Source organism: Aotus nancymaae, unplaced genomic scaffold, assembly GCF_030222135.1.
Source record: "Aotus nancymaae isolate 86718 unplaced genomic scaffold, 86718_ANA_hifiasm-v0.15.2.pri h1tg000041l, whole genome shotgun sequence".
NCBI lineage: Eukaryota > Metazoa > Chordata > Mammalia > Primates > Aotidae > Aotus > Aotus nancymaae.
Window position 1 is genome coordinate 16,021,103 of NW_026988455.1, and position 13,720 is coordinate 16,034,822.

At 39.2% G+C, this 13,720-nt stretch overlaps 1 protein-coding gene across 4 annotated transcripts in view; it reads right to left on the minus strand.

The window, feature by feature from the left end:
* KANK1 (KN motif and ankyrin repeat domains 1) overlaps positions 1-13,720 on the minus strand; it is a 187,345-nt gene that overhangs the window by 63,553 nt on the left and 110,072 nt on the right. For 2 of the 4 annotated variants that reach the window (XM_064361496.1, XM_064361498.1), the window contains one exon: positions 5,741-5,860. In XM_064361496.1, the coding sequence (XP_064217566.1) occupies positions 5,741-5,777 (37 nt within the window). In that variant the 5' untranslated portion in view covers positions 5,778-5,860. Of the gene's footprint in view, positions 1-5,740; positions 5,863-13,720 lie in introns of those variants that run through there. The other 2 variants (XM_064361499.1, XM_064361503.1) reach the window with 1 other exon arrangement.

Here is a 13,720-nt window from a genome sequence, read left to right on the forward strand (position 1 = left end):
GATGAAAAAGAAATAATAAAAATAAGACCTAGTGTAGAATATTGAGTAGTTCTTCTCTTCTGTTTTCCTATCAAATTTTATGTTATCATTGATTTAAATAACATTTTAATGCAATTCAATAAGCATTTTTAATAAATAAATATGTATGTGTCTGAAAAAGTATGTATCTAGGCTGTAAAAAAAAAGAAATAGCAAGACAGAAAAGCTGTAATAAATTGGCAAAGGCAACTATTAACAAAAATAAAGATGATATGAGCAGTCATAAAAAGTCACCTCCCAGTGCTCATCTGTTTCTGTCATTTAAGTGGGTTTAAAGAGGATATTTAATGAGGGCATTAATACAACTCTGGCCCCAATATCATGGCATCCAGCAGGGCCCGACATGAGGGTACCTGGGGTATTTCCTGATCAGGAGCTTGCAACAGGGATGAGAGAACAAGGGGAATGGTGCTATCCCCTGATATCTGACCAGCATTTTATGTTTTAAAAAGTGTTTTTACAGCTATAGTTTTTGTTTTCCCCCCTCACAACCACCTTGTGAAGAAGGCAAGACAGCTATTATCCTCCTCTGACAAATAAGTCACTTGTTATATGGCTTCTAAAGCATATCTAAGCTCTAATTAAAGTTTCACAACATTAATTAGTGTTTAGAGAGGTATCAATCCAGTTTACAACATGATTCAGAAACTTGGGGAAAAAGCAGACTGTCTCATCCTACACCCCAAAGAAATACAGCTATTTTCCTAACCAACGATTACCATTTACTTTTTAGCTGGCTAGAGAACAGTCAAGAGCAATTTATGATGCTCTTATCTCATTAACAAAAGACATTACAGTACTGTTAGCAGTACCATAATAAAATGTTTTTTGTTTTCTTCTTTAGAGAAAGGGTCTTGTGCTGGGCGTGGTGGCTCACACCTGTAAACCCAGCACTTTGGGAGTCCGAGGCAGATCACAAGGTCAGGAGTTCGAGATGAGGCTGGCCAATATGGTGAAACCCGGTCCCTACTAAAAATACAAAAATTAGCCAGGCGTGGTGGCAGGTGCCTGTTGTCTCAGCTACTTGGGAGGCTGAGGCAGGAGAATCGCTTGAACTCAGGAGGTAGAGGTCACCATGGCACTCCAGCCTGGGTGACAGAGCAAGACTCCATTTCAAAAAAAAGAGAGAGAGATACAGTCTTGCTCTGTCATCCAGGCTGGAGTGCAGTGGTACCATCATAAGTCACTGCAGCCTCCAATTCCTAGCCTCAAGCAATCCTCCCACCTCAGCTTCCTGAGTAGTTGGACTATAGGTACATGCCACTATGCCTGGCTAACTAAAAAAAATTTTTTTTGTAGCTATGGAGTCTTGCTATGTTGCCCACACTGGTCTTGAACTCCTGGCCTCAAAGCAATCCTCCCTCCTCGGCCTTCGAATGTGTTGGGATTACAGGTATGAGCCACCCTATATGGCCTAAAATGTTTTAAATTAATGAAAACAATACTGTACAGTCAAGAGAAGTAGGATGGAAGGCCTTGTGAAAAAGAGTTAACACTATGAGGAATGATTGATATTGACGGTCTGGTGGTAAGGAAGGGCGGGGGGTGCAATCTGAAAGGGGCACAAAGTTAAGGCTGCAAACAAAAGTAGAACACCATTAAACTGAATTTTAGATATACAGTGAACTTTTTTTTTAGTATTTTTTTTTTCTGGCAACTGTGTACACAGGAGACTTCAATTTTCCCTAGAATGTACAATCCTTGAGGGCAGAAATTTTTGCCTTTTTTTTTCACTGCTATATCCCCAGTACATAAAACAGCACATAGTAGGTACTCACATATAGCTGGCCTGTACTAATAAGGTTTATTTCTTAAGCTAGGTAGTGTGTACACAGGTGTTTGTTATATAACTTTCACACGTTTTATATGTCTGAAATGTGGTATAATACATTTTACAAATTACAGTTAATGAATTGCTCGTTTTAAAATTGGTACCTTTTATCTGACCTCACTGAAGGTCTCCACGGGGAAGTCAGAGTATAAAAGTGTTGTGAATCGCCCCTTTCCCCATCTAAACGCTACATGGGATGTCAACTTGAGATGATTAGTCATCGGATGTATGTGCCGAGGGCATGGTCTGGCCTTTCCCAGAAGCTCCTCTTTTGCTTGTTTTATTCCTAAGACTATGGAAAGTGCTTCTTTTTCCACTGCCCTGACTCCACCATCACATGAGATTTCCCCTCCTGCTCTATGGAGCCCAAGCAGTAATTTTTGGAAATTGAAAAAAAACATAATTTACTTCACATCTAAAGCTCCTACTAAACCCAAATAGCTTATCCTTTTCTCATAGGAGACCAGGAATTGGTCCTCACTAGCTGCCATAAGGCCCTCTATCTCATCTTCATATAGGTTCTCTAAATGTTATTTACATGCATAAAAGTTTATTTATAACCAGCATCTTTCACATTCGTATTTTTTTAAACAATGGAGAGGTGTTTCTTTTGTAATACAAAGTGGGAAAAGGTAAAGGAATGATTTTTATAAACATATTCTCAACCATATGAAATATGTAATATTTAAAGACTATACAAAAAATAGGAAGACATTTATTTCTAGGTGGTATTATTACCAGTAATTCTTGCTTTTTTGTTTTTGTTTTCAGACAATATGACATGTTTATACTTCTAAATTTTCACTGGGTGTGGTGGCTCATGCCTGTAATCCCAGCACTTTGGAAGGCTGAGGTGGGCAGATAACCTGAGGTCAGGAGTTCAACACCAGTCTGGTTAGCGTGGTGAAGCCCTGTCTCTTCTATAAATACAAAAATTACTGGGCATGATGGCACGCACCTGTAATCCCAGCTACTTGGGAGGCTGAGGCATGAGAATTGCTTAAACCCAAGAGGCGGAGGTTGCAGTGAGCCAATTATTGCGCCACTGCACTCCAGTCTGGGTGACAGAGCAAGACTACATCTCAAAAAAAAAAAAAATTTGTTCTACGAGTGTCATGTATATGGTGCACATACATTTGCTTTTGTATATACATATATGTATATGTATGTATATTACTGTGTATATATACATATATGTGTGTATATATACAGACACATACACATATATATGTTTGCATACATATTACTGTTTATGATAGCGCTCTAATTAGATTTGTTTATAGACATACAGGGGTCATGGTGACTAGAATAAGTAAAAAATCTTCCCCCGCATAGTTCAGATACCTGTCTGTAGTAACAATTCATACTCTGACACCCTGAAAGTCACAAATCAGAGAGCTTTCTTTTGCTTTCAACCTCAATGCCCAGACCTGTTAGGCAGGGTACCAGGTGGGAAGGAAAAGTTATAGCTTGCTTATTAGATCTCAGGAACAAAGAAAAAAGTTAAGTACAGAACAAACCAAGTTGGAAAGGAATTAGCGGGGTAGGTACCTAAACCCATGAAGAGAGGATTTTGCCCAAGGCACCAGAAGGTTGAGGTCTTAAGGAACCAACAACCTTAAGCACTCCTTCCCCTAAGTGTGTGAATGGAAGCAAATGGAGCGTAGGGGAGGAAACCACATCATCAGAGGCAACTGAAATCTACCCACTACACTTGAAATTTCATGTTTCAATCTCCTCTCTCATCAAATATCTTACTAGAGAAAGACATCATAGTTCTGATTTTTCTGAGATGGAGCCTAACTCTGTCGCCCAACTCTGTCGCCCAGGCTGGAGTACAGTGGTGCGGTACGGGCCCACTGCAACCTCTGCCTCCCAGGTTCCAGCCATTCCCCTGTCTCAGCCTTTCAAGTAATTGTGATTACAGGCGTGCACCCCCATGCCCTGCTAATTTTTGTATTTTTGTAGAGATGGGTTTTCGCCATGTTGGCCAGGCTGGTCTTAAACTACTGACTTTGGGTGATCTGTCCCCCTTGGCCTCCCAAAGTGCCGAGATTACAGGTATGAGCCACCACCCATAATTGATTTTTCTTATTTCACTTAGGGTAAGTCCCTGAACTTCTCTGTGACATTACATAGGGATGATGATGAGAGTAAAATAATAGCTTAATCTCATGGGATTATTGCCAAGAACCAGCTCAGCTGGGAGACTCCCACCCAGGCGGGCTGAAGGTATTGAGAGGCAGACACCCAGATAGCATAACAGAGTGGATCTATCTGGGGACCAACAGCCTGAGAGCCTGCGGGGCTGACAGCACTCCAGGACTGAAGACCCTGAGCAGAGATTCATTCACACATTTATCTGCTCTTTGACAGGTGATTCTCATTAATACACAAGTGTTCTACATATACATATAACTTCAGAATATACCAAATAGGCAGCAGTTACCAACCTACCACTAATTAAAAACTACAAGGTATCCTCCATAAAGGAGCCATGGGGGCAGGTTAAACTTAGTATTTCTCAACAGACTGTTGTGAGGATTAAGTATGAAAATGCAGGCAAAGTATTTTAGGAACAATGGTGCATGCTAAAGGTTCAATGAATGTTAGATGTTATCATTCATGTCTTTATTATTGATAGCAGTCCCACAGCAGAATCTATAAAAGTCTCAAGAAGTTGGGCAGTGAAAGGTTAAAAAATGGAATGGACAGGGAAAGATCAGTTGTCCCAGAACAAACAACTGAGTTTATCTGGGTTTGGGTTATAGTGTTTTGCCCACAGGAGATACGTGCAGCTGAGATTTGCCAGAATAAAGTCACATTCATGGGCTGGGAATGCCCACTTTAGATGTTTCCTCCTGCTGTTGTCTTCAAAAAGTGCTTTGCGGCTTACATAGCTCCTGTGAGTATGTTTCTGGTGCACTCACTGGTCCTAAACCAGCAGGCGGATATACTTACCGATGATTTACATGTGGAGAAATACTCCTGCCCAATATTTCATGCTTAGTGCTGGAACTAGGACTCAGATTCAGGTTTCCTTGCTCCAGTTCCACACTTGCTCCGGTATATAATGTTGTCATTTGAGGGTGTTCAGAGCCAGAAGAGGTAGGACTCTGGACTCAGACGATCAGAAAAAAATTCCGTATAGACGACTACTGTTCTCACTCATTCAGCTATCTGGCAGATAACTCAAAAGAGAAATGAACACTCGGCATGCCATTTTGGGCAGGTTGTCCCCATGGTGATGTGTCTCTTAGGAGGATCTTCTCTGAATTTTTTGTAACAGATTTCTCCCAAGTCTCACAGAAGCAATATTGGAACAGATAGTGAAACTATGTAAGTCTCTAATATAACCAAAATAAGAATTCAAATACACATCTTTATGATTCACAATATGGCTTGTTGCATATTCTTCTCTAAGAGAATCACTTTATTAAATATATACTTCTCTTTTGCCCTTTCTCTTTGTTTAGCAACATCAAACAAAAGCTGCTAGGGAGTGGATGCTAGGAATTGATTTTAAGCATCCAAACTCATTTCCTCCCTCCTCATTCAATCCCTCAGAAAGAAGTGCAAGAGGAGTATTCATTACATTTGCATCAGCATTCAGGATTTACATTTGTCTTTCAACACTTCAACAGAATTGACTAGGTAATAATTTACCCAACTGATTTCAGTGCATAAAGACTCTAAGATAAAAGCAAATTTTCTAAGAGAATAAAACAAAACAAAACTTCAATGGATAGAAAATTGCTTTGAAATCCCAGTTATCTAGGCAACTTGCTATTATCCATTCATAAAAGAAATAAAAAATCAGTCTGAGAAAAGACATACATTTAACACACACACTCCAGAACACAGGGTTACCTGAGGCACTGCCATTAACCTTTGTGGTGTGAGACATGCTGGCTTGAGTCCAATGATAGATCCAGAAAGGAGACAGGAGTCATGCAAATTTTATGCATCTAGTTTCCAAAGGCATTCAACCTGAAACAATAAGGAGAGCCCCATCAAAATGGATCATTTAAAAATATGTACAACAATAAATCTTAGACTTCCGTTTATAAAGATGACTGCTAACAGAGATAGCAAATCGGAATGCAGGGAGAAAGACTGGGGATCCAGGAGGTGACTACATTGGACCTGGCAGTATGAAGATAACACCCACAGACGTACCAGTGGCTAGATACTGAAAGGAGGTTCCTACACATAATACTCTATGGGAAACAAAATTGGTTCTCTAGAAATGTGACTATTTTAGGAAAGTGGTCATCAAATACAAATGACCTCCTAAGGTGCAGCACTCTATCACACTCTACAAAGTATTTTTGGTTTTTAAGCTTATCTTCCTTTCCAAATTCTAGTTCAAAAGGCTCATTTATTCAACTGCAATTTCAAGGCAATTCTTGTACCAAATGTTTACATTTTTAAAAAGATTAACTTCATGGAAATTCTTTTGAGATATCTGAAGTCTTTTTACCAACGCCTCTTTCTTATATGCAACCACCTTTCTAAAGCACAAATCTGATCCAGTCGATCCTTCTCCTATTGAAACAAAAAAAATTTCATTATCTCCCACTGTGCTGTTGGATAAACGTCAAATTGTTAGAGGCATTCAAACCAGAGCAACCCCATCTTGAATAGGGGCTAGATAAAATAAGGCTGAGACTTACTAGGCTACATTCCCAGGAAGTTGGGCATTCTTAGTCACAGGATGAGATAGGTCAGCACAAGATACAGGTCACAAAGACCTTGCTGATAAACCAGTTTGTGGTAAGGAAGCCGGCCAAAACCCACCAAAACCAAGATGGTGATGAAAGTGATCTCTGATCATTCTCACTGCTCATTATACGCTAATTATAATGCATTAGCATGCTAAAAAACACTCCCACCAGCACCAGGACAGTTTACAAATGTCATGGCAACATCAGGAAGTTATCCTATGTGGTCTAACAAGGGGAGGAACCCTCAGTTCCAGGAATTGCCCACCCCTTTCCTACAAAACCTATGAATAATCCACCTCTTGTTTAGCATGTAATCAAGAAGTAACTGTAAGTGTAATCAGTTGAGCAGCCCAAACTGCTGCTCTTTCTATGGAGTAGCCATTCTTTATTCCTTTACTTTCTTAATAAACTTGCTTTCACTTTATGGATTCACCTCTAATTCCTTCTTGGGAGAGATCCAAGACCCCTCTCTTCGGGTGTGGGTCAGGACCTCTTTCCAATAACAAAATGATAGAGCATGTCACACGGTTTCAAAACACTGGGGTCCATGTTGGGCAATATATTCATTTTACATTGATATTTCTATTTAAAAGTTACCTGAGATTGCTATAGTCAGACTTATATTTCAATCACAAAATTTAAAACCAAAAAGAAAGAAAAAAATGAAAAAGAACACTTTTCCCCTTTGTTTTTTGTAAATGCCTTCCAAAAAATACTGGAAAACAGTAAACACAATAGTACATATAGAAATTCCATTTCCATTGTGCCCAAACTCTGACTCTAGACCCATGAAATCAGAAGAACTTGGGTGAAACAAATTCCAAGTTGAGAATTAAAGTGTCAATTCAGAAACCCACATGACCTCCTAGCAGAGAATGCTAAAATAGTATCTGTATACACTGATTCGAATGCAGCCATTGAAATCCTGTAAGTTTTTAATAACATGGTAAAATATTCAAAGTATGTTGGTTAAAAGAAAAACAAAACTGTGTACTATCCTAAACCTAATTTTATTAAAAATATGTATGTGTACATGTACCTATTTAACTTAAACGATGAGAAGTTAATGCATCAAAATTTTCACACTGTGGTTGCCCTTGGGTGATGAAATCATGGATTTTAGCTCTTTCCTCACTTTTGTAGTAATAATTATTAAAAATAAATATTTAGGCTGGGTGCGGTGGCTTACACCTGTAATCCCAGCACTTTGGGAGGCTGAGGTGGGTGGATCACCTGAGGTCAGGAGTTCGAGACCAGCCTGGCCAACATGGAAAAACCTCATTTCTACTAAAAAAAAAACCCACAAAAATTAGCTGGGCGTAGTGGTGCATGCCTGTAATTCCAGCTCCTCAGGAGGCTAAGGTACCAGAATCGCTTGAACCCAGGAGGCAGAGGTAGTGGTGAGTCGAGATTACGCCACTGCACTCCAGAGTGGGACAGAACGAGACTGTCTAAAAAACTGAAAAATAAATATTTAGACCCTTTCTGTCAATGTTGTTTTATTTGCTTTAAAACTATCAGGGAAAGAAAGGAAAAGGTGTTTTTTAAAATGCTATGCAAAAAAGGAAACTATCAAGCTACAATCATGAAGATTACAAGGGGTCAGAAATACAAGTCAATAAAAAGGAAGGAAAAGGAAATGGCTGATTGCTCTGATCACATAGGGTGAAAATTTCTTGCCACTTACCTAGTGAAATTTTCCTTATTGTTTAAATGAGTTTGCACCACAATTCAAAGCTAACTACCATGAAAGCAACCCAGTGTAAACTCAAAAAGACCCTTTCTTTCTTTCTTTTTTAAACAGACTGCTTCTGACAAGCCTGCCCTCTGCATGGCTTTTCCAGCTACACTGACTAGCACTGAGTTCACCTAATGAGACGAGATTCTAAACCGTCCACTCCCTGCTGATCCTTAGTTTCTGGCTGGTGGCACACCAGGAGGACAGGATGGCTCCAATGTTCCTGATGAAAGGGCAATCTCCTGACATTCTCTTGGAAACAGAGGTATTGGTTCAAGTCTACAACATTGAACTTGGAGAGCAATAACCTTTGTGTGCACAGTCAGTGCTGGTTGAATCAAAAGGAAGGCTTTAGGGATAGAGTAAACATTATCTTTTAAGAATAGGAGTAATGTCTATAAATTTTTGACAAATGCAGTTTTATTTAAAAAAAAAAAAAAAAAAAAGTGGTGACTGGGAAGACCAGAGAGGGAGGTGTGGGGAAATGAAGGGCAAAGGAAAGAAGCCCAGCTTCTGGAACTATTCAACTAATTATGCTTTTAAAAGCTAATAACCACAGAACTCCTAAGCTAAACCCTGTTTACTGGCCCCTTGCTATCCTTGTGTGTTTGCACTCTTGCTCCATAGTGGCTTGTAAATACCACCATGCAAAACCTTGAAGGCAAACAGAAGACAAGAAGAGACAAGCTACATGTGCTGGGTGGGGGTGAATGAAGTATGTATCAAGGTATTTGGATGGAGATGTGCCCAGAATTTTCCTAGTCAAGCTTAATAAACATTGGTCCAAGGTCCTCTCCTGTTATTGAACCTTTTTCATCTGGCAGAAGATCTTTTTATCAGATCCAAAGTGGTGCCTCCCACCCTTCCCCAAACTGAACAATAAAACCAAAATAAGGAGGAAGCCTAAAATTAGGAACTATAAGCATATCACTGGTAAAATAACAAGACACTGTCACTGGGTGTGGACCCTGGCAGTGTCTGTGCAAAGAGAACAGTTGTATATTATGTATTGATTTTTCTCAGTTATTGTTCATGCTGACAGGTGGCCTCAAATTGTGAGGCCTCATTCTTCTTAATGCTATGCAGATTCTTATGTCACTGCATTGCATAAACCAGAAAAGGTCTGGCCACAGTCCATTCCTCTGTTACAGATCGATAAATTGCTTCTTTTCTCCCTCAGAGGAGAGTGCAAACCAGTAAATCTTAAGTGGTACAATGGTGGCTTAGTTCTCCTAGCTAAGAAAAAAGCATTCCTTTGAAAGGATTTAGGAAAATACATCAACAGAGAAAGAATTTGTCTTCGTCTCTATTTCAGGAGACTGAAGGATACTCAAAGAACATTTTAGTAGATCACCAAGTACAGTACAGTGAATGACGGAAACAGTCCATGAGCTGACGCCATACGTGTATCACCTAAAATGATACAAATGTGGAAAACAGCACACTAGAACTTTGCTAAAAATATACCATGCAAACAAGTAGTTAGATAAAATTGAGATTTCATATCCACTCTAAATATACTCTCTATATATAGAGAGTGTATACATATAGATATATATACTTTATATATTATTGTTAAACTATCAAATGCCACTATCTCAGTTAGAACCAAGATAATGCTGATAATATTGATGGTACTGTTGACGGCAACTAATATTAATTCATCTCTTACTACCATTAGTTATTGAAATATAAAATGTCACATACTCTAAGGTGCATCATTATTTTAAGTACTACTAGTAAAAAAAAGATGTCACCAATTAAACAATAAAATGCTAATTAAGAATTTACATTCATTGTAAGACACATCCTCATTTCAGAGGTGATATGTGAAAAACACATATCTTACAACTGATGAAACTGTTACATTCAAGGGACTTTTAAAAGCACTTAACAGTTATTACCTTGTTTAAACTTCATGGCAACCCTAAAAAGTACCACCCCTTCAGAGAGAGATCCAAGATGGCTGATCACTAGCAGCTCGGGCTCGTAGTTCCCAGTGAAAGCACAGAGAACGAGAGGACGCCACACTTTCAGACGAATATTTGTTGCTCACAGACCAGGAGATTCCCAGCAGAGGAGCCCCACGTGTCGCCAGGGCGACTCTTGTGGCTGGCGCGGCGGTTTTGCTGGTGCCTTAGCACACCAGTTTTTGGTGCAGAGTCCGGAGATTCCCGGGCAGAAAAGCACCATCCATCTTAACAACGCTGTTTTGGCTGGCGCAGTGGATTGCTCAGATTTCGGTGCTGGGAATCAACAAGTTGGACGTCTGCTCAGAGACCTAGTTAGAAAGTCGGTAATTACAAAGACAACAGACGGATAAATAAATAATGAAGGGAAGAAATCAGCGTAAAAAGGCAGAGAATACTCAAAATCAGAATGCCTCTCCCTCTACAGGGGATCGCAATTCCTCATCAGTAACGGAACAAGGCTTAATAGATTACGAGTGTGTTCCAATAACAGAAGCAGGTTTCAAAATGTGGGTAATAAGAAACTTCGGTGAATTAAAAGAACTTGTCCTAACCCAATGCAAAGAAACTAAGAACCTTGAAAAAAGGTTTGACAAAATGTTAACGAGAATGGACAATTTAGAGAGGAATATAAGTGAATCGATGGAGCTGAAAAACACAACACGAGAACTTCGCGAAGCATGCACAAGTTTAAACAGTTGAATTGATCAAGTAGAAGAAAGGATATCGGAAGTCGCGGACCAGCTCCGTGAAATGAAACGAGAAGACAAGATTGGAGAAAAAAGGACGAAAAGGAATGAGCAAAGTCTCCAGGAAATATGGGACTATGTGAAAAGACCTAATTTACCTTTGATAGGTATACCCGAATGTGATGAAGAGAATGAATCCAAGTTGGAAAATACTCTTCAGGATATCATTCAGGAAAACTTTCCCAACCTGGCAAGGCAGGGTAATATTCAACTCCAGGTAATACAGAGAACACCACAAAGATATTCCTCAAGAAGACCAACCCCAAGGCACATAATTGCCAGATTTATTAGGGTTGAAAACAAGGAGAAAATACTAAGGGCAGCCAGAGAGAAAGGTCAGGTTACCCATAAAGGGAAACCTATCAGACTTACAGCAGATCTCTCAGCAGAAACACTACAAGCCAGAAAAGAGTGGGGACCAATATTTAACATCCTTAAAGAAAAGAACTTTCAATCCACAATTTCCTATCCAGCCAAACTAAGCTTTATAATCGAAGGAAAAATTAAATCCTTTGCGAACAAACAAGTACTTAGAGAGTTCACCACCACCAGGCCTGCTTTACAAGAGCTTCTGAAAGAAGCACTATACATATAAAGGAACAACCAGTATCAGCCTTTCCAAAAATATATCAAAAAGAAAAGAACATTAACACAATGAAAAATTTACACTAGCTAATGGGCAAAACAGCCAGCTGGCATCAAATGCCAGTATTAAAGTTATATATATTCTAATCGGATAAAAAGTCAAAACCCATTGGTATGCTGCATCCAGACCCATCTCACATGCAATGATACACAAAGACTCAAAACAAAGAGAAGGAGGAAGATTTATCAACCAATCAGAGAGTAAAAATAAACAAATAAATAAAAAGCAGCAGATGCAATTCTCGCCTCTGATAAAGTAGACTTTAAAGCAACAAAGAGCAAAAGAGGCAAAGAAGGACATTACATAATGGCAAAAGGATCAATGTAACAAGAAGAGCTAACGATTTTATAGATCAACGAGACAGAAAATTAACAAGGACATCCAGGACTTGAACTCAGACCCGGAACAAGTAAACTTAATAAACATTTATAGAACTCTCCACTTCAAATACATAAAACATACATTACCACCTCACACCTATTCCGTAAGTGACTACATAATTGGAAGTAAATCACTCCTCAGTAATCGCATAGCATTTCATAGGTTTAAATGAAATATTGGTTGGCTGCTCATTTGTTATTTTCTTCCCTTATTCCTTCCTGTTTACATCAAGCATAATTATTGGTATAAAAGAGGTTTTCAATACCCATTGCTAAACTGCATTCTAGCCTGGGCAAGAAAGCAATACTCCCATTCTCTCTCTCTCTTTCTCTTCCTTTTTCCTCCTCTTCTTTATACTTTTTCTTTCTTTCTTTCTTTCAAAAAAAGAAAAAAGAAGAAAAAAGTACTACCCCCTCTCTCCATTTTATACATAAGAAACAAGCACAGGGAAGTTTTAGAACTTGCTCATATCACACAGCTAGTATGACAGCACTGACATTTAAAGCTGGGCAATTCATCCCTGAGTCCTTGTGATTATGTGACTTAGAGTGAGGGCACTATTGTTTTAACAAATGAGAACTTAGGGCATAAATGAGTGATGCCCTTTTAAGGTAGTCACCTTAGTTATGTATATGCTTACTGCAAGGAGGCTGTGCTGAAATCCTTTTTAGATAGAAAGCTGCATCATGGAATTTTATGTAATATGTTTATTTTTAATTTTTTCTGAGATGGAGTCTTGCTCTGTTGCCCAGGCTGAAGTGCAGTGGTGCAATCTCAGCTCACTGCAACACTCAGCTCCCAGGTTCAGGCGATTCTCCTGCCTCAGCCTCCCAAGCAGCTGGCATTACAGGTGTGCTTTAGTAGAGATGGGGTTTCACCATGTTGGCCAGGCTGGTATATATTATGTTTTTAAAGCAATTGTATTTGCAACCTGATTCCTTGGAGTAACATACATAAGAGCCTAAAGTACTTACATGATACACGGGAAATGTTTCTCAGTACTTCACCAGCATACTCTTTTCTAGACTGCACACAGTATTAGTAGAGCAGGCTTGATTATCAATCTTATTCTTTATATGAATGTCAACTGTTTCATAAAATCAAATATTTTCTAAACTGAAAACAAAAACAAAAACTCCACCAGGTGGTAGGTTCTAAATGCAATGGTAGAAGGTTCAAAAATGCATAAAACTAGGGCAGGATATTAGAATCAGAATCTTGCCACTCAAAATAACAATTATATTTTTAAAATGTAGATGAAAGCTGGCTTCACTCCTTCCCACGGAATAATCAAAATAAATATACAGCATTGAGATTATCACCAGCAATCTCCCAGAACTCATGAAAGAGCATGGGTCAGTTCCTAGTGCCATAGAGAAGTTAAAAAAAAAAAAAAAAAAAAAACTCCAGCAGACAGTAAGAGAATCAGATTTTCATATCTGTGACACCCTTCCCCCAATCTGCCTGGCATCAAGCACATGTAAAACTTTCCCCAACTCAGATTCTACGCTGGAAAAAGTGAGACTGAGGTGGACACATAACTTGCCCACAATCTTGGCTTCTTTGGATGCCTCAACCCATGAGAAGCCTCAGGAATGCCTGAAGGGAGACACCACCCTGAGGACAGTCAGAGGCGAAG